Raw genomic sequence first — 19,579 nt, 5'->3', positions numbered from 1 at the left:
CCAGATACATTAAAGCTGCCTCAAATAGCTTTTAGGGGTTTTCTTTTCACTTTGTGTGGTGCCTCACACAGAGCTTGTCAGAAAACTGTGCAGCCGGCTTTTTTTTTTTTTTTTTAAAGCTTACCTCATTCTGTGACTGTCACCGACGTAGCCTTTTCTGTTTGTGCCCAACGGACTAAAGGAGACACTAAGACACTGGGAGTGTGGGAGCGGCAGAAAGGCACATTGAACGGTGAAAGAAAGGAAGAAGGGAAGGGACCCTGATGCACAGGGAGGATGGAAGTGGAAGCATTATTCTCAGATCTGCATATGTGTCTTTGTGTGACAGGGCATTGGAGAGGGAGTCTCATGGTTTGCGCATGTGTTTATATCTGCGTGTGTGTGTGTGTGTGCAGAAGAAGGGAGGGTGGCATCAGGGGAGACGCGGAAGATGAAGAGAATGAGCGTGCCGCTTAGGAAATGTCACACTGGGAAGATTTGCAGGTTTTGATCCTGGCAAATTAATGCAAAACCCCAGTGCAAGTATTTGATTTGGGAAAACTTTGGGAGCAGACTTGTCTCTTAATAATAATTATTGGGTTTACATTAATTTCCTTCCCTTCTCCCTTCCACAGGAGAGCTGATCACCACCGCATGTGAGCTGGGGGTAAGTATTAGCCGTATTGTTTAATCAATTCACTCATTAACTCTTATAAGCATTAGGGAAGTTTAATTAAGCATGGGCAGAAAGCAGATTAATTTACTTTCAGTCCACAGGTTTTTCTCCCTGCTTTTCTATACACTTATTTTACTAAGTTGCAAGTAGAGAATGCTATAATTTGCAACCCGTTTTTCAAATCCAATTAAAGTCAATGGTAAGGCGATGGCTTTTGTAGGCTTTGCCTTATGTACGGTATAAGGCTTATTATATCCACCCCTCTTTTTTGTGTGTGTGTGTAAGCCGCAAAGAATGAACTAAATCGGGTTAACAGTTATAATAAGTTTTATTATTTAATAAAGTTTATTACGCCGCTGTGATCCTTTTAGGGAGGCTGTGTCGGTGTCACTATGCCAGTAATCCTGCGGTTAGTGCTGCAGTCCGTGTGGCCTGCCTGTCTGCCGTTCAGGCCTCCCCAGGGCCTCGCAGGCTGTCCCTTTGCCCCAAGCTGCCAGAGCCCCCTCTCATGGTCCCCAGAGCTGCAGAGATCTGCTTCCATTTGCTCCATCAGTGGCCTTTAGCTGCATGTCTCTACACTTAAATCAGTTGTTTAGCTCTTCCTACGTCCTTCAAACAATCCCTCATTTGGCCTTCTTTTATTTCTTTAGATGCATCTTCAAGCCTGTGCCATCTTTTTATGTTCACTCAGATTCATTCCCTTTTTCACAGCTGAAATTACCCACCAAGACTTCTCCTTGTTTGAGGTGACTGTGGCAGCAGTCACTTTTTCACCTTTCAGCTCTGTGCTCATTTGTGAGGAGCTGTCCCTTCTCCCTGCCTGCACGGCTCGTGTTATCAGTGCCAGGGAATGAGCCTGTGTTTAATGACTGAGCCTTTATCTGGGTGGAGGAGACTTAGCGGCTAATTGCTGTGATTGCCGAGATCCCCCAGGCGAGAGCGACTGCGGCTCTTAGGTGGCTCGGGGGCTGAGTCTGTTGAGCACCACGTGCTTCATCACGGGCCCAGGGGAGCTGTGTTGTCCTTGGGAAGAGGCCAGAAGAAGCAGGAGGAGATGTGCGCTATAGTAGCAAAGTCAGCAGCCGTCATACCAAGCTAGATTTTCTTTATTTCTATTGTATATAACTACATTATATATAAAGGATTGCCAGTGCAACATACAGTGCCTTATAATGTATACATACCCTTTGAACTTCTTGACATTTTGTTATGTTAAACCGCAATAGATGTGATAGACCACATGTGTCAAACTCAAGGTCTGTGGGCCAAATCTAGCCTGCTATAACTGGAATTGCCCTTTCTGGAAAATTGTCTTCTTTTCTACTCCAGCTGACTGAGCTTGAGCTGTTTTGATGAAAGATTTTGTCGTTTCGTTCTCAGGTAGCTCATCCTCCAGGATATCCAGTCTTCACGCTCTTGGCCCGTTTGTCTATTTATCTGCTACCCTCGTTGTCTCCAGCTCACAGTGTCAACCTTATGTGCAGCCTTCTAGGAGCTGCAGCTTGTGGGTGCTTCACTCTGACAGTCTGCAGGTATGAAAATACATACTTAACTGCTCTACGTTTTTGTCATTACTGTGCATTGATTTTATTTTATTTTATTTTATTTTTCACCTCAAAGTAAATGTATTCCTTTTTATAATTTCTGAAGATTTTTGGAGTTCTTCCATTAAAGAGAAGTTATCTTGCATTCTATATTTACAAATCAAATTTTTACTTCATATCACAATATCTATTTTTTCTAAATTACGTCTGTACAATTAACTTATTATTGTTAACTTAGTATTATTTCTATAAGACATCCATAGAGCTAGATTCATCTTTAGTAAAACAACCAAAACCAAAATCTTTTCCTGTTTGATATAGTCAATTATACCAATACAAACTTCTCATCCATCCAATCATGTTTGATCTACAGTCCTGCTAACACTTTCCTTAACAGTATGCCAGCAGAGCCTCATTGGATTTTGGTGTGGACCTTGCCAAACACATGCAAAAAAGCCTTTCTGCAGCAGGATGGTGCTACCACCCTGTTTTCTGTTGTGAAGGGTGTGTGCGGAGCAACATGCATTATTGCTTTTCCAAAAGTCTAACTTAGATCTCATTGAATCAGAGTACCTTCTTCCACATGTTTTAGCTTTTTATGGTTTTCTTTAAACAATGACATTTGATCACTAATGCTTGTTGTTCTGATCATTATTTATTTTTCTGTGTGGTCAGTTGCATTTCAATTGCAATGTGTAATCATTATTTAGTGAAGTGTGTTGTCTGTTTTAAGAAACAAATTTTGTTTTCGATTTTGTTGACTAATGTGGTGACTTCTGAGGATAATTTCATTTTGGGGTGTCATATTAAAGGAAGCTTAATACAAATGCCAAATTTTTCACATTTCTATTTGAGGAGATACAAAAAAAGTTTCCTGAATCTCAAAGCGTTGTAAAGTACACTTTAGCAAGTTCTGAATAGAAGCGTCATCTCAACATTTCTCTGCTTACTTTTGATGCCGTCTGTAACATGGAGCAGTATTTTAGGTCCTGACTGACATGCAGTGGCGTCCCTGATCCTCTGTTCAGTATTCAGCAGCAGTACCCAGTCGCCCTCCTTCCTCCCACCGCCCTTCCCTGCCTGTTTACCCATCAACCACCCGTTGTGATGGTGCGTGTGTGTGTATGTATATCACAATTATGGTGCCCTGCAGCCCCGCCCTCCCCTGACGTCCCATGTTCTCCTGCCCCAGCGCTGCCCAGCATGCTCCCAATCCTGACATGGCACGATTTCTAATCTCCCCCTTCTTGCCTCCAGTGTCTGAGGGGAGCAGGATCGCTAACCGTGCTCCTCCCTCTCGCCTCTGTTCAGCCACCTCTCCCCTCACTCAACCGTGAACACAGGTTACAGTCTCTGCATTGTCATCTACCCACCATGCAGCTTTGCCTGCATGCTGACTTCATCACGTAAGGAGTATCTGGTACATTTGTTTGTTGTGCATCTTTTTCACCTCCTTGTGGTTGGCCTTACATCACCCTTATGCTCATCACGGTCATTTTCCACATTGCATTGTTGGTGGTGGCTCAGTGTGACCATTTTACTTTTTTGTCCCAGTTGATGCAAAGCGAAACATTTCTAGTCTTCCACGTCTAATTTGCTTCTTTCGTGATGGGAGCATGATGTAACTTCTGCGAGCGTGCAACAGGAGAGCAAACGAAGATGAAATTGTGACGGTGCCAGATGTGTGGTGCTTTGCCTATAAGTGTGTTTGTCAGCAAAAAGCAAGGCTATGACATAAATTGGGGAGGCTTTCAGTTCAGAGTGCACTAGCAATCTCCTACTTATTTTAAGAGAAGAACAATGCATTTTGACCACTTTCATTGCAATTTTATTTTGGACTGAAACAATTAATTGATTATTAAAACAATTATCTGCTAATTTAGTACTTCATTAATTTTTAACTGTAGTATACAGACTCAAAAAAGAACATTTGCTGAAAAAAAAAACATGTTTCGAACAGTAAGTGGGCCAAAATTGTAGAAAAAATTCCTTTTGCATGTATTCACAATAAATATATTGTAATTAAAGTTACAATATATACACTTTTCTCTGTAAATATGCTTTATCCAAAACTTCACAGGTGGAATAGCATTAGCTTCACTTGGTTATTGCATTTAGGTAATAAAAAGTTTTTTTTCTTATTCAAAAAGAAATTAAATTGGTTTATTTGCATCTTTTAATGTAATTTAAAAAAAAATCTGTGGAATGAGGCAATTTTATATTTGATTAATCACCAGAATAATCAACAGAATAATTGACTCCAAAAAAATAATTGTTCGGTTTTTTTGCATTTATTGCAATATTGCAGCGAGTTGGAGAACTGATTTCTTTTTTAATTCCATTGGCAGAAAACATGCCAGGGTGACATTTAGCTTTCTGCGTGTAGCTTTATTGTAATCTCTGAGGATTTATATCCAGATATGGATTATACTACAATAAATGGTCATTATGAGAAGCTAAAACCATACTCTCCATTCAACCCGGTTCAGTGGAATAGAGAAGACTTGAGCCAGAGCACAGTCTCATCGCATAAGCTGAATTGAGAATGTATAATCTATGCTTTCAATTTGGAAAAATAAGCATAAAAACCTTTAGTTATTATCTGTCCAGGACCTACTTTAGGTTGGGCTATGATTCTGTGGAACATTTTGTGTAGAGAGAGAGTTATTAACAGGTCCAGAAGAATGGTCAAATGCACTTTTGTAGAAAACCAGTTACTTTTAGAGTTTCTTTGTTGTCTGGAGAACTACAGGCTTTATGTAAGTATTAAGAAGGAGCTACAACCTGACAACCAGCTGTAATAAATTCTTGCATACATACTTTCAAAATGGACTGATGAGACTGAGAACCCTGGAAATTTGAGTCTGGAAAACTATGTAGTTTTGACATGATTGGCCCCCGTATTCTGGATGAATCCAGAATTTTAAAATTGGTTCAGTTCCTGTCAGTAAACTCTGCTTTGACCTTTTCTTCATTAGAAAATGACCAGCTGATCATTCTTTGACAAATTGTCTGAGTCTTTTCCCTCAGTAATTAAATTCAGAAACATTATTTTTGTCTCTTTCTATTACATTTGTGTGCAGTTTTTCTTCAGCTCAGAAATATACCCAACCCCAATCAAATGATTGTGTCGTGTGATTATGTTCAGATGGGAAGAAATATTGAAATTAAAGTGGGTACTTGTTGGCAGTTTCCATCAAATGATAAATTTGTAAGACCTTGAAATTTGTCTGGAATACACCCAACATGGCAAGCCTTTGATGTATCAGTTTAAATTAGTTGGCCAGATTGCCATGGTTAATGTGGAGGGAATGTAAGTTGATAGGCTCGGAAGCCAATTCTCTCTCTTGCATAAGTTTAAATGCAGCATTTTAGCCTTCCTTTGATTTGTCAATTACAGCCCTCTTGGCTTGATCATGCGGTTTGATTGCCAAATTGCATGTCTTTTTATGTTTTCACACCGCGGCCTGACAAGCCTTTGAGGATGCTGGACGTAATGATAATCACCATTGATTGCACTCAGAGTTTTCACGGAGGAAATGTTGGGTGAAGTGCCACAGGTCTCAGCCGTGAGTTTGTGGAGGAATGCACCCTTCGTAGCGGGATAATCCAGACAGCTCCATATTACGCGCTCCCTCTCATTTCACAGTTTATCTGCCAAAGCTGCTCTGAATCTCTGCTACCTGAGAGGAATCTCTTTCCGTTCCTGAGCTTATCCTGAGAAACCCGGAGCGGGTGCGTTAAGAGCTGACAGCCATCATATCGGGAAATAAAAAAAACAAAATAAAAAAACACTCAGTCATCAGCACATTTGGTTTGATCACTTGATTACATAACAGACCTGCAGAAGCAAACATGTCTGACCTTTCTTTCCCTCCAGAGAGAGCCCATGTGGCACAGCTGATGCCTCAGTGGACAGGAGAATGGGCTTTCATCCATCTCCTGCTCCTTATAAGGACCTTCACCATATGGTCAGGATGGCACGTTTTCTCCTCACTCAGGTGGGCTGTTTTTCCACAGAAGTAAGGTGTATCGTGGTGGTGAGAACAGCTGAATAGGTTTGTTTTGTTAGATGGCTTTCTTACCTCTCCCTGCAGGTGACCAGGCTGCCCCTCCTTCTCACATCTGCTGCACTCGGATGAAATCTTTATCCTGAGCAGACATAAGAAAATTAGTTTTTCTAGAGATGCACTGATAGGTGAAGGCCGATTTCCAGTCACTGATTTTGTAAAGTTCTGAACGTCTGACATGGATTTTAGGAAGTTCCTTTTTAAAAACTACTAAAGGTGACCTATGATGCTTCCTTGATCAGGTTAGGAGAGGTCAATGAGCTAAACATGTTAATGACATTTTATTTACAAAGTCATTCTTGATGATGAGATTTTACTGTTATTTTGAGCTCGTTTCAGAATGAGCTATTTTAGGGCCTTTTGTCACTTTAAATCCAAATAAGTTGCTTCTGCCTCAAGTCAACATTTACACTCGACTGTGAAAATGGCTGCAAACAGATGCGCAATAATACAACCATACATCTTTGAAAAGCAGAAGTAGAGCCTCCTGCACAACCAACAAGAATGCAGCAAGTTGTTTTTGAATAGTAACTCAAAACAAAACACTTGTCTTTTCCAGCAGCCATTCTACAACACATACAACGATAAAACCATCTGACCAAATGTGCTGGAGCTTTGCTGGGGTTACTAGGTAACTCCTCAGTGACCATCAAATGTGACAAATATTTTTAAAATTTTTTATTCTATATAAATTACATTAATTTGTCACATCACACCACTCATTGAAACCCCAATAACATATATTTATGCAAACATTATTTTTTTAAACTTTGTGTATAAATTGAAGTGTCAAAAATACAATTGTTGGTTGATAGTAAAATAAAACGTATTTTCCAAAAACCGCTCAGGAGTTAATATCTACAAATACAGGACAGTTTCCTTTCTAGAAGTTTCTTGCAGCTTTTGTGCTTCCTTCCTGTACATTTGCGTTTTAGAGGGAACAACTTTTACACAAAAAAGTTGTTCCCTCAGTAACAACTTCTACACAAAAGAGCATTGTGGAACCTGTTCATATGGCACATTCACTGTCTGAAAAAATGCCTGGATCTTTAGCTTTCAACCAAGTGATTGCTGATCTGGGTCGGCGGAGCACAACCCCAGCTGATTCGAGTCACTGTGCATTTCCAGAACCCCCCTGTCTCCCAAGCCCTCTGGACTCTTGTTCCCTTCTGTTTTCTTTCTGCTGTATCTCATGTGTCACATTGTAGTCCAACAGACCTCCTCTGCTCTCCCCATCCTCAGCATGACCAATGGTTCCCCCAGGACTTATCCTCTAATACAGTTAAACAGATGTCTAATGAAGATGTTATTTCCTCATTACTGACTACGGCGTGAGGATAGAGCTGAAGGGTGGCGGAGAGGAGGGTTAGATAGGCAGCAGAATACAGTAGCGGTTTAATATTCCTTTCGCCCGTGGGCCTGAGATTGTGTCTGTCTCGGACGTCAGTATTACATTCCTCGCCCACCACAGGCTGCCTTAATAAGGCACCAGGCACAGAGACAGATCAGACTCGGCAATTACAATTCACCCAGAATTAGTTAATGGAATCTATATAGCAACATTTATATATTGCTGGTGTGTGCCTAATGACTTTGTTGGAAAAAGCAGCAATAGAAATGGTATTCAGGGAATTGCATAAACAGGAGGGTTTTTCTAAATTGTTTTTTTTTTGTTTGTTTGTTTTTTTACTCTCGTAATTTTTGTGTGTGTGGTGGAGATTAAGACGGCATTCTGGGAGAAATTGTCATGTCAGTGGTTGTTGTAGAGAATTGTGGTGATTAATTTTACACGCACTTGTAGCTCAGGAGCGCTCTCCTGGAAGGAGCCTGGGGCCCTTGTTTGCCCTTCAGCCTTGCATCTGCACACAGGGTGGGAGAAGGAATGCAGGGATTGGCTCCAGGATCTGTGATTCATGAAAAATGTGGGAAAAAAAAAACAAGAGTTTAGGAAAAAATATTTTGAATTGGCAAAAACATTCATATTGTTAGGTGAATTTTACATATTTATATATTCATGTTCAATATATTGTATTTAAGTACTGCAGGAAAAAAATCCTTTGTTGTTTCAGTACTGTATCAGTGATCTGTAATCTATGAGGAAATATTTTAAATCTATCATATACAAAGATAACCATAGCTGGACTAAAATGGACCTTGAGGAATTCCATAATGTAATTGAAATACTGTTGAAGAGCAATTAACCAGAGTTAGCAGTCAAAGGCAAACCTCTAAAAAACTCTGTAAACACTCATCTGCTGCTGCTGAAACACGTTTCCCATCTAGAAATATATATTATGTTTTGTGTCATCTTTCACTTGAAGTGGCGATAAACATTATGGTAAATGTTTACATTTTACATTTCTAAAACCAAAAAGTAAATGTAACAACATTTTAAAAATGTGTGAACCATGTCTTTTGAGTATTAGTTCTTCTGACAATAAGTCAAATTGTTCAAAAGAAATAAATGAAAATAAATGAATTAAGAACTCACCATAGTTCTCCTAAAAAGAATAGTGAGTTCTTTTTCGAAGACTCACTATAGATGTAGCTCCTCAGTGTTAATAAGAGTGTATAATGGTGTTACATTCATGTACCAGTTCATCATTCAATAATGACTGACTGACACTTTGCAGTATTTGATTTAGCCCAGCCTTTGATTTCCTGACATACGTTATCATTTAATGTTTGTCTGTCTTGCTTGGCTTTGAAACTTCAAAGCACTACATCACACACTTACCCTTCATATAATAGCTGCTAAGTACCCTGGCTAGGGTCCTGGCCAGAGGGGAGCCCCAAAGGGGAGAGAAGCGAGGGCCAGCTGGAAACCTCGGCCTCAGCCTGAGCTGGCAACCTCCTCTCCGGGGCTTTCTACCCTCTTCAGGAATGTGTGATTCCTTTCCAGCGCTGCCACTACTCAGTTAGAGAGCAGCGCTGCTGTGATCCACAGTAGCACAGCTGTGGTATTGTCTGCTCCCCTGGGTGGTGTGTGACAGCGGCTTGCTTGGCCAGCTCCATTGTAAATCCTCATTCACTACAGAGTGCTGGTGTAGACTTTTTGTGTGCTGTTATTTAGCAGACGATTGATGCTGGCGCCTGTCCGGCCGATGTTGTAGAACAGAGTGAGTTAACATGCAGGTTTCATTTGGTTCTTCAAGGTGATTATTCAGAGATTTTCTTGCATCCTGGCAGGGAAGAAAAAAGTATTTTATTTTGGAATCCTTATTTTCAAGTGTAATTTACAACACTTATTTTCTTTATTGAATCCTTTTCTGTAGAGTTTTTAAATTTAGCGAAATTATCTAATTACTTTTTTTGTTGACAACAGTCAAATTTATCACTGAAAAATGTATGTATTTCAGTTTAGGAAGCCAGTTTTGGGATCTTTTGATTTATTGCACTCAGTAATGAGTGTTCAAGAGTTTATGTTAATTTTGATGATCACACTGTATTGCTAATGAGAAAAAAACATTTCATAAAATTAAAATATCAAATGAGACCAATAAAAAATGTCTATAATTCAAAAATATGTTCTGGTCTCCACAATCATGGAAAATACTGCTGCAGAGGTAACTGCTGTTCTTACATTTCTCAACCCAAGTATGTTGATGGAAAGTTTAGTGGAAGGAAATCCCTAGTAGAAAGAAATGCACCTGCAACAGAAATTGAGGCTCCCTCAAACTGGCTGCTTTTAACCTTGCTAGCTAGTTAGCTGTTTTTTTTATTTTTTATTTTTGCATCTATTTTCGGTAGGCTTAAATTTTATTGACTGTTTGCTGGACATTTGTCTTCTCTGCTGGCTTACTACTCGCCAACCTATTCAATGTTATGTGCATTCTGTGCCAAATAGGCTTGGTACTAGTACAAAGTAAAATATGCAATTTTCTCTGGAACATTTCAGTTGTGAAACAGGTCTTAATGTTATTCATAATAGTCTTTAAAAAGCCTTAAATATGAGTTGATGAAACCTGCAGAAACCTGGTTTTTGGTCTTGGTTTCATTTTATTTTAATATTCACATCAAAATAACAGAAATAAAGACTTAAAATATACATCTCATTAGGATTTGAATTTATTTGCTGTAAGAGTTTCTCTTTTGAATAAATTACTTAGATAAAATAATGTTTTGGTGATATTTGGTTTTATTAAGGTTTTACTGTATCTGGTGTTAATCACCCAAATGATGATGGAGACATTTTATGGTGGGAGACTCAGCTGATAGAATAGGCTCATTGTTGACTGTTGTCACTTTCCTGCTAAGTCTCAACCAGCCCATTGTCACAGAGCAGCAGCCTGCTCTGCACCGACTGCTGACAGTAGGGAACACGGCCATGCCCGTGTCAGGATGAGTCCTGTTCATATCCAGAAGCCCCGGGAGGACGCAGCCTGCAGGAGTGAGCTGTGGAAACGCCCAGGAGGCTGACTGGGACCCAGGTGGTCCTGCTCACACAGACGGGTCATTTACAAGCTGCTCTGTACTCATATCACTGCACTCCTAATGACTGACAAGCTCCACCATAGAGATTTGTTGGGCATTTGAGAGAAGAAAGAAGGTGAAAACAGGACTGTGTGATGGAAAATATGGCCATCAGACAAACTTCAGAAGCAGGGGCAGACTTTGTTTAATAACCACATTGCTGGACCCCCCATGACTGCCCTGCACCCTGTGCTATACCCCTAAATCAATCCCCCCCTTGCTAAGTCCATGAGCTGTGGGTTAATTGTCATGCAGTGAGGTAAAATTATGGGTGCGGGAGGTCTCTGCACCTCAACAAAAGTCCCCGTCTGCTCCCCTCCCTCACGCTACCACCCTTCTTCATCCTTCCTGCAAGTTACAACTAATTCCTGGAGCGGTGTAGCGAGAACGACGCTGCTATCTCTTATTAAGACCCACGACTCGATGCCCCACCCCCCCTTTTAAGTGCACACACTCTCACATATACTGTACAGTCTCATTCAGAGAACACAGAGGGAAAATAGTAGAGGGTGGGTGAGAAAATGGGAAGTAGTCAGCAAGCTGGAGTTTTTTTCCCTACCCTTCTCTCGCTCTCCCTTTCCTTTTTTCCCTGATTTGCCGTGCTTTCCTCAGAAAGCTCCATTGTTCCCCTAGCCTAAGTCTCATCAGGCCTTTTGTGGCTGACTATCACAGCGGCAGGCAGAGAGCTGGAAATGTATAAATGGTATCATGCCTTGTGATTAATGGCGGTGCTTATGAGTCAGGTCTGATAACGGGCCTGCTCTCTACTCAATTTCAGATACCGTTAATGGAATCTGTCTTCTGCGATTGTAATGTGAGAGCGCCTAATTTGCTATGGAGCTTGAAGCTGTCACCGGCAAGGGATTGTGGGGTCATAAGGGACCTGGCAGCCGTTTGGCCTGCAGCTTGTATCTGCGGTGCTGAATAGAGCAGCTCTCTGCCTGTCAGTTAGCTGATAGGCTGATGAGGACTCTAAGCCACTCCACACAATAGTGGAAAGGGCCATACTGCCTGACTTTCCTAATTGTCGAGCCTGTTCATATTTCAGAGCCAGCATGCTGGGGACTGGGCTGCTTTTTTTCGTTCCTTTCTTTCCCTTCTCTCGTCATGAACTTTTTTTCTTTCCTTTTCCTGTATTTCATCCTACATCCCGCATGCTGTCTCCCCCCCTTTAATGCACACTTTTCTGCACTATTTTTTTGCCTTAATTTCTCCCCCCTCTCTCTGTCTCTCATAGTAGTAAGTGGTGGGTCTTAGCATATGACAGATTATCTCAAGTTTGCTTCAATTACCGCAGAGGAGATGGGAATGGCACAGGAGAGGAGGAAAACTTTTGTGCGTACATTATATTTAAGAAGCGGGGGATAAAGTGCTATCTCCACCACGGTGGTTTCTCTGTTTGAGATCAACCGGCTGCTGGGAACGAAGTTCTGATGAATTACCTCATTTCACAGCGAGTGTGTGGTTTTTTTTTCTTTTTTTTTTTTTTTTGAAGGTCTGGTCCGAGAAGTAAAAATTGGGCAGAAGGAAGATTATCACTCGTTCCTAAATTACTCTGAAAGAAGTAGGAGCTTATTTCACCGGAAAATTTGTATGCAGTTTGAAGTTGCTGACTTTGTTGTTTTTATTTTACTTTTTTACACAGTGGTTCAGCATAACTTAAATCTGTAGGAAATTAAACTAAAGTAGGGCTACATGGCCAATGTTTCCTAGTTAAATAGTGTAAAATCAGATATTTTTAGACTTTCTGTTGAACATCAAACCCCAAAACTCCCTCATTTTTAACCTATGAAAGCATCAACCAACAGCACGTGTGCTTTTTTTACTTTAAAATTAGAGATGAACATTTTGAGGCATAAATCTAGATAAGCTAATAATGTCTTGATTTTCTGTTGTATTTGAAAGATCACACCCAGTGAAATGGTAATCAGCCAAAAAAAGCCCAATGGTTGCAACTTTGTTATGAAGATATGTAGCTTGCAGAATTTTCTAATAATGATATCTTTAATAGATATTGTAGATTGTGAGGATAACACAATATATGACACAATATATATAGATTTAAATAAAATTCTTTTGTCATAAAAATATCTCCAATTTGTTCTACTCATTTCCTACAAATAATCAATCACTTTTTTATACGTTGTCACTTTCAATAACGTCCTAAATATTCTAAACACTGTTTTGTAATCCTGCTTATTATTGCATTTTCTATTATAAATCGTCACAGAAGATCTTGTTTAGTGTTTTTCTATGAGTCAGTATGTTTTAATATATCAGTATTCTGACAACTCTTAGAAGAGCAAAATGTTCTTTATATCTATCATTTATGCAATGAGAAACCTTGTGGTATTCTTTTTCTGCTTATTGAACACACCACACCTATTTCTGCCGTTCACAGTTTTCAGTGAAGTATTTGTTACTGAGGGAAGAAAGTTTGAGGTGTTCAAAATAATGTCAAGGGAAACAACAATACGCGATATTCTCCTAATATAGATAATGGTTTACTTCAGAAAGCATAGACAAAAAAAAACCAAAAACTTTTAATCCTGTTAATCACAGTTCTGCCCAAAATTGGTCAAAGCCTTACAAAATCCAAGATCAAAACTTAGCCAAGAAACTCTCATCTGTGCATGTCTAAAAAATTAATTAAAGACCCTTCTTCATTGTTAGGTTGACAGGCCCTGGACCCGGTGCGGTCCTGGCTGGAGGCCTGTTCGCTGTGTCCAGGCTCAGCTGGCAGTGGTCGATGGTGGCAGAAGTCTTCACCCTCAACAACCTTTTCGTCGGCGCTCTCTTCTTCTTGACGGCCAGCTTCCACTGTGCTGAAAACACCTGGCAGAGGAGGAAGGTAGTCCTATCAAACTCATCCTTACTAATCTGTCATCTTCCTTTTCTTTAGGTGTTAGACGTTAAACTGACATCGGTGAAATGTTGCGATTGTTTCTTTCAGATTGCGCATTGGGGCGCATTTTGCTGCGGCCTGGGGCTGTGCAATCAACACACTCTGGTCCTGTATGTACTGATCATCATTCCCTGGGTCCTTTATCGACTCTTTACTCTAAAGGTAAAACTACTCTTACATCCGTACAATAAACAAACAATATTTGTGAATATTTCAAAAATAGTATTCATTTTCCAATTTAAACAGGAGCTGTCTTTTTTGGTCCTTGTATCTCTGGGATTTTGCTTCATTGCTGGTTTTTTCCCGTACATCTACCTACCCATCTCGTCCTACCTCAACAGCGCCCGCTGGAGCTGGGGGGACCAAACTACCCTTTCCGGTTTGCTGACTCATCTGCTGAGGGCAGAGTATGGGACATTCAGCCTTGTATGTGCTGGTTTTTGGATCTACATGTTTTAAAAAAGAAACTTCTTGTTCTTGTTGTGGTATCAAGATTATTTTGCCCTTTATAGATTTTATCTATACTTTTCTGTGTTTTATAGGCAAAGACAGAGACCTCTGTGAGTCTGCGCTCAATGCTGCAGTGAGTTTATCAACGTTACCCTAATGATCAAGTATCTTAGTTTGTAATTGATGTGATTTTTTAAATTTTTTATTTACACATGGATAAATATTTATTAACATTTTCCTGGTTCATGTGCAGAGTCTGTGTGAATTTGAATTGTGTTTGTAAGATGGAGCAAAGGAGAAACTGTAAAAAGTGTGGGCTTTGATCTCAGACACACTGAGAGCACATTTAGTTTCTGAAGATGGAGGACGCAGCCACTCAATGCTTTATGGTTATGGTGGTTTACTCAGGTTTAACTGCAGACACGCCAATCTTCCGAGAGAGTGCCAAGAGTCCCTTCTTCCTTCGCCGCTCAGCCTGGCAGCTTTTGTTCTTCCTGTTCCACTCTCCCATCAAAGAGCTGAACCTGCTTACGGGGCCAAAAACGCTGTGTTCTGTTTCTCTTGCAGTTTGAACTGATCACTCAGCTCTGGTGGTGAACCGTGACAAGCTGTGATGACAAACACTGCAGCAGAGCTGGAGAAATTGTATTTTTTTTCCCCCCTACCAATAAATATCCTCCTTTTGCTCTTCGCCACCACTACAGTCTTCCCGCTACAGCTATTTTTCTCCAACTGATGGGACATGAGAGGGTGTGTGTGGGTGTGTGCGGGAGGGTTGTATGTTCATCTTAGGACCCCCCACCACCAGACCCCCCTCTGCCTGCCACCCACCCTGTCCCATCACCCCTGCTGCTTGATGGACACGCACACCTTCAATATGGGGGAAAGAGACGAACATGACAGGCATGTCGCTGCGGAGACGTAAACCCGCCGGAGACGTTGACACACACTCACGCAGACACACTCACCAGCACATAACACACAGCGTTCATTGGGAGATATAGAGACTCAATAAGCTGTCAAATAGAGATGGGTATTAAGGAAGAGGCAGGGAACTATCTCTCTGCACTGAGCAAGCGCTTTGTGAATGACAGGCGCTGTGAGGAGAGGACAGGGTTGCTTGGGACGGATGACACAGTCATTCGTATCTGTCAATCCGATTGAAAGAGGAAGCACACAATCCAGGGAGTTTGTTTTCATACGGTTTGATAATTGCTGTCCTTGACTTTAGTATCATGAAGGGTAATTGAGCTTGTCTTTGGTGTCCATCATATGCTACATATCCATATGTGTGTGTGTTCTGTGTGTGCAGGGCCCAGCTGGACCACTGCCTGGCGGATCTCTCTCCTCCTGTTTTGGTTCTGGCAGGAATAGGCCTTCTCTTCTCCTTGTGGGACAGGTAGGATGAGCAAGATGGCAGCACACAACACACAACGCTCAGCAGCCACTTCTCAATGAAAAAAATATAATCCCCTGCAGTGAAAGATGGCTAACAAAACCACTGACAAAACGCTGATCCTGAAAAAGGAGAACACAAAACGAGGCTGAGGCACCTCGCTGTCAGGCTGTCACAACGCTACTCATTCAGATTGAGAGGGGTTGATATTTATTTAGGATTTTCAAATGTGTTTGTGCGTGTGTGTGTGTGCGGCATTGAGATCCAGTAATTTATTACAGTGGTGGCTTTGCTGGGGTCTGTGGGGTGGTGCTGATAAAAGCCCGGTGCTGCCCTGGAGCTCTGCAGGGTACCAGCCGTTCTCAGCTTTCCCCTGAAGTGCACTTTAATAAACCACACACACACAAACAAATGAAGAAGACCAAGGTCAACTTTCAGAGTGCCAAAGGGGACGCATTGCAAATTTTAGTTTGTACTGTGTTATGCATCAAGAGTCATTTTGCAAATAATTGTTTTTCTGAACTCTATAGATATAAGAAAATTATTAAAGCTGCAAGCAGCCTCGAACGGCCCTCGCAGCCAAGCGCCGCTCCGGCCTATTGCCACCGCGAGGTACTAGCAAACCGTCGCCTCACGTCAGCCACCACAGAAGCTCTCAAGCAGTTTTCAGCTCCTCCGCCCGCACCGCGGAAGCTGTTGCTCAGTTTCCATCAACGCTGGCCACGTGCTAACACAGAAGTTGTTGCGCAGTTTCCGCGCCCGTCCACCAGGCGGTACGCAGTGATGCGTTCGGAGGCGCTCCTTGACGATGCAAAAAATGTGGTGCAGATTCATTGGTTTGCGAGGAAATATAGCTGGCGGATTAATGTAGGACGCGCATTGGAGTCAAAATATATTTCAATGCTGTTGTTCTCTTTAGAGGTCAACAAAGGTCATACGTATCCAATTTGGCGTCAGTCGGATGATCCACGTGTCATTTACAGCCGATCATATGCACATGGCGAAGTACTACAGTTCGTCATTGTTCATCATCTTCAGCTGTGTTTCTAAAGCACTCTATTCATTGTTTGAGTAATACTTACTCAGAGTGGCGAATAACTGAAATGGTTTGTAAGAAGTAAGAAAACGCTACATTTACTGCATGATTTAATTCAACAAAAATTATATGAGACATTTCTATCCTTTTAGAAATTTCACGGCAACGCTCTCACAAAGTTTTCATGCCCATCTGCCCGTGGATCTGTTTGTCATTGGTGGAGGAACACTGACACCTACTGGCGAAATACTGATATTGTTCTTCATCCTGTTTATCTGCTGTTTCATTTGTGGAGCAATACTGACCCCAAGTGGCGAATTACTGAAATGGTTTATAAACGCCAAAAATGGGATCAAAATCTGAACTTCAATCTAAAATGGCTCACTTCCTCTGGGTTTATACCATGGCTCCAAGAGACTTTTTTGTAAGGCCTGACAAGGTACACACGTGTACAAAGTTTCGTAATTGTAGGTTAAAGCATGGCTTGGGGCTGATGATTTAAAATTTTCTAGGGGGCGCTATAGATAAATTAGGCCACACCCTACAAATATTGTGATGGATTCCTGTCGGGGAGTGGATGAAGATCCATCATTGTGAGTTTGGAGCAGCTGTGCCCAAAAATGTGGAATTGAGAGCCAAACGTATGGCGATGGCGTTACAGGTCACTTCGCCACGCCGCCACGCCCAGCTGCTCCATCGAAGCTGGTCAGGGTTGGAATCCTCAACACACCAACATGTCTTCTGTGTCTGGGCACAGTTTCATGTTGATGAGGTCAAAGGGGTCAGATAGCGACCGTTCAGAGTAAACATGACACTTCCTTTTCTCAGGGGGCGTGGCCTAAGTGATGTCATCATTCGACCATAGGGTATTGTAGGACACCCGATGATGATCAATCACAGAAACTTTGGTGCCTCTGTGAGTTTCTGTGTAGGAGATATAGCAGTTGATTTTTTATGGGGAGTAGGTGAACTTTGACCCCTGCTAACCCCCTTCAGCATACTCAAAAACTCACCGTTTTGATAACTTCAGATGGGACATGCCTTATGAGCAAACTGACCGAGTTTGAAGCCGATCAATCGAAATCCCTAGGAGGTTCGATCAAATAGGAAGGCTGTAAACGGCAAAAATGGGGTCAAATCTGAACTTCAATCTAAAATGGCCGTCTTCCTGTGGGGTTTCGACCATGGCTCCAAGAGACTTTTTTGTAAGTCCTGACAAGGTACACACGTGTACAACATTTCGTAATTGTAGGTTAAAGCATGGCTTGGGGCTGATCATTTAAATTTTTCTAGGGGGCGCTATAGAGAATTAGGCCACGCCCACAAATATTGTGATGGATTCCTGTCGGGGAGTTGATGGCGATCCATCCTTGTGAGTTTGGAGCAGTTGGGCCCGAAAATGTGGAATTGAGAGCCAAACGTTATGGCGATGGCGTTAGAGGTCACTTCGCCACGCCGCCACGCCCACCTGCTCCATCGAATGTGGTCGGGGTTGGAATCCTCATACACCAACATGTTTTCTGTGTCTGGGCACAGTTTCATGTTGATGAGGTCAAGGGGTCAGATAGCGACCGTCCACAGTAAAACATTACACTTCCTGTTCTCAGGGGCGTGGCCTAAGTGATGTCATCATTCGACCATAGGATATTGTAGGACACCCGATGATGATCAATCACAGTAACTTTGGTGCCTCTGTGAGTTTCTGTGTAGGAGATATAGCAGTTTTATTTTTTTATGGCGAGTAGGTGAACTTTGACCCCTGCTAACCCCCTTCAGCATACTCAAAAACTCACAGTTTTGATAACTTTAGATGGGACATGCCTTATGAACAGACTGACCGAGTTTGAAGCCGATCAATGGAAATCCCTAGGAGAGTTCGATCAAATACGAAGGCTGTAAATGGCAAAAATGGGGTGAAAATTTGACATTCAATCCAAAATGGCTGACTTCCTGTGATACTTGCACTATGACATTAATTGTAAATTTTGAGCATCTTGGGGAGCTCTACAAGTGTACCAAATTTCATGTCTCTACGATGAAGTAAGTGAATAGCAAAGGGTCCTTTGAAAATTTCAAGGTGGCGCTATTGAGCCATTTCTTTGCAATTGTTGCGTCGACTTTAAATACGTAAATTTGAAACAGGCTTAAGGCCTCCGCCAAGTTTGGTGAGTTTTTGAATATGATAAAGCCCCCAAAAAGCCAATTCATTTGGAGGGAGAATAATAATAATAATAATAATAATAAGAAATTAAAGCTGCAAGCAGCCTCGAACGGCCCTCGCAGCCAAGCGCCGCTCCGGCCTATTGCCACCGCGGGGTACGAGCAACCGCCGCCTCACGCCAGCCACCACAGAAGCTCTCATGCAGTTTTCAGCGCCTCCGCCCGCACCGCGGAAGCTGTTGCTCAGTTTAAACTTCTCCAACTCCGGTCCAACAGAGCCTTCTTGCTCAAAAGCGTGGTTCGGATTTGCAACTCCAAAATCCAAGCAAAATGTTGAGCGTAGTCCAGTTCTGTGGCTCCAAAAAGCAGGCAAAATGTTCAGGAAAACTTTGCAGCTCCAGCTGTCGCCGGCTGACTGTTATCACGTAGCGTCAATCTGTTTGTTGTCATTGATGGAGTACCACTGCCTCCTGCTGGTGCAATACTGGTATTGCACCAGCATACCAGTATTTTGTCACAAGGGGCCAGTAGTACTCCATCAACACTGACCCCAGTGTGTTTTTACTTCGCTGTTTCATAAGTTTTGCTGAATGACTTTTTTTGTATTATTTCTAGCAAAAATGAATGAATGTTTGTACTTTAACCCACAAAATAAACTTATTATAAAAAAGTTATAATAATGTATATTTAAATAATTAATAACACATAACCTATGGGCTGCTGTTTTCTAGGGGCGCTATAGAGAAATTAGGCCACGCCCTACAAATATTGTGATGGATTACTGTAAGGGAGTGGATTAGGATCCATCCTTGTGAGTTTGGAGCAGCTGGCCCGAAAATGTGGAATTCAGAGCCAAACGTATGGCGATGGCGTTACAGGTCACTTTGCCA

The 19,579-nt window shown here is 41.7% G+C and overlaps 1 protein-coding gene across 5 annotated transcripts in view; it reads left to right on the top strand.

The window, feature by feature from the left end:
- tmem260 (transmembrane protein 260) overlaps window positions 1–19,579 on the top strand; it is a 70,330-nt gene that overhangs the window by 6,363 nt on the left and 44,388 nt on the right. For 4 of the 5 annotated variants that reach the window (XM_055038506.1, XM_055038504.1, XM_055038503.1 and 1 more), the window contains exons 2-8: window positions 615–646; window positions 2,036–2,187; window positions 13,416–13,593; window positions 13,696–13,809; window positions 13,894–14,073; window positions 14,190–14,230; window positions 15,410–15,496. In XM_055038506.1, coding sequence (XP_054894481.1) covers window positions 2,132–2,187; window positions 13,416–13,593; window positions 13,696–13,809; window positions 13,894–14,073; window positions 14,190–14,230; window positions 15,410–15,496 — 656 coding nt within the window. In that variant the 5' untranslated portion in view covers window positions 615–646; window positions 2,036–2,131. Of the gene's footprint in view, window positions 1–614; window positions 647–2,035; window positions 2,188–6,079; window positions 6,201–13,415; window positions 13,594–13,695; window positions 13,810–13,893; window positions 14,074–14,189; window positions 14,231–15,409; window positions 15,497–19,579 lie in introns of those variants that run through there. The other variant, XM_055038505.1, reaches the window with a different exon arrangement.

Source organism: Poeciliopsis prolifica, unplaced genomic scaffold (assembly GCF_027474105.1).
Source record: "Poeciliopsis prolifica strain line A6 unplaced genomic scaffold, Auburn_PproV2 SCAFFOLD013, whole genome shotgun sequence".
Classification (NCBI taxonomy): domain Eukaryota; kingdom Metazoa; phylum Chordata; class Actinopteri; order Cyprinodontiformes; family Poeciliidae; genus Poeciliopsis; species Poeciliopsis prolifica.
Note: the sequence above shows the minus strand (reverse complement) of the source record. Positions and strands in the feature narration are given on the sequence as shown.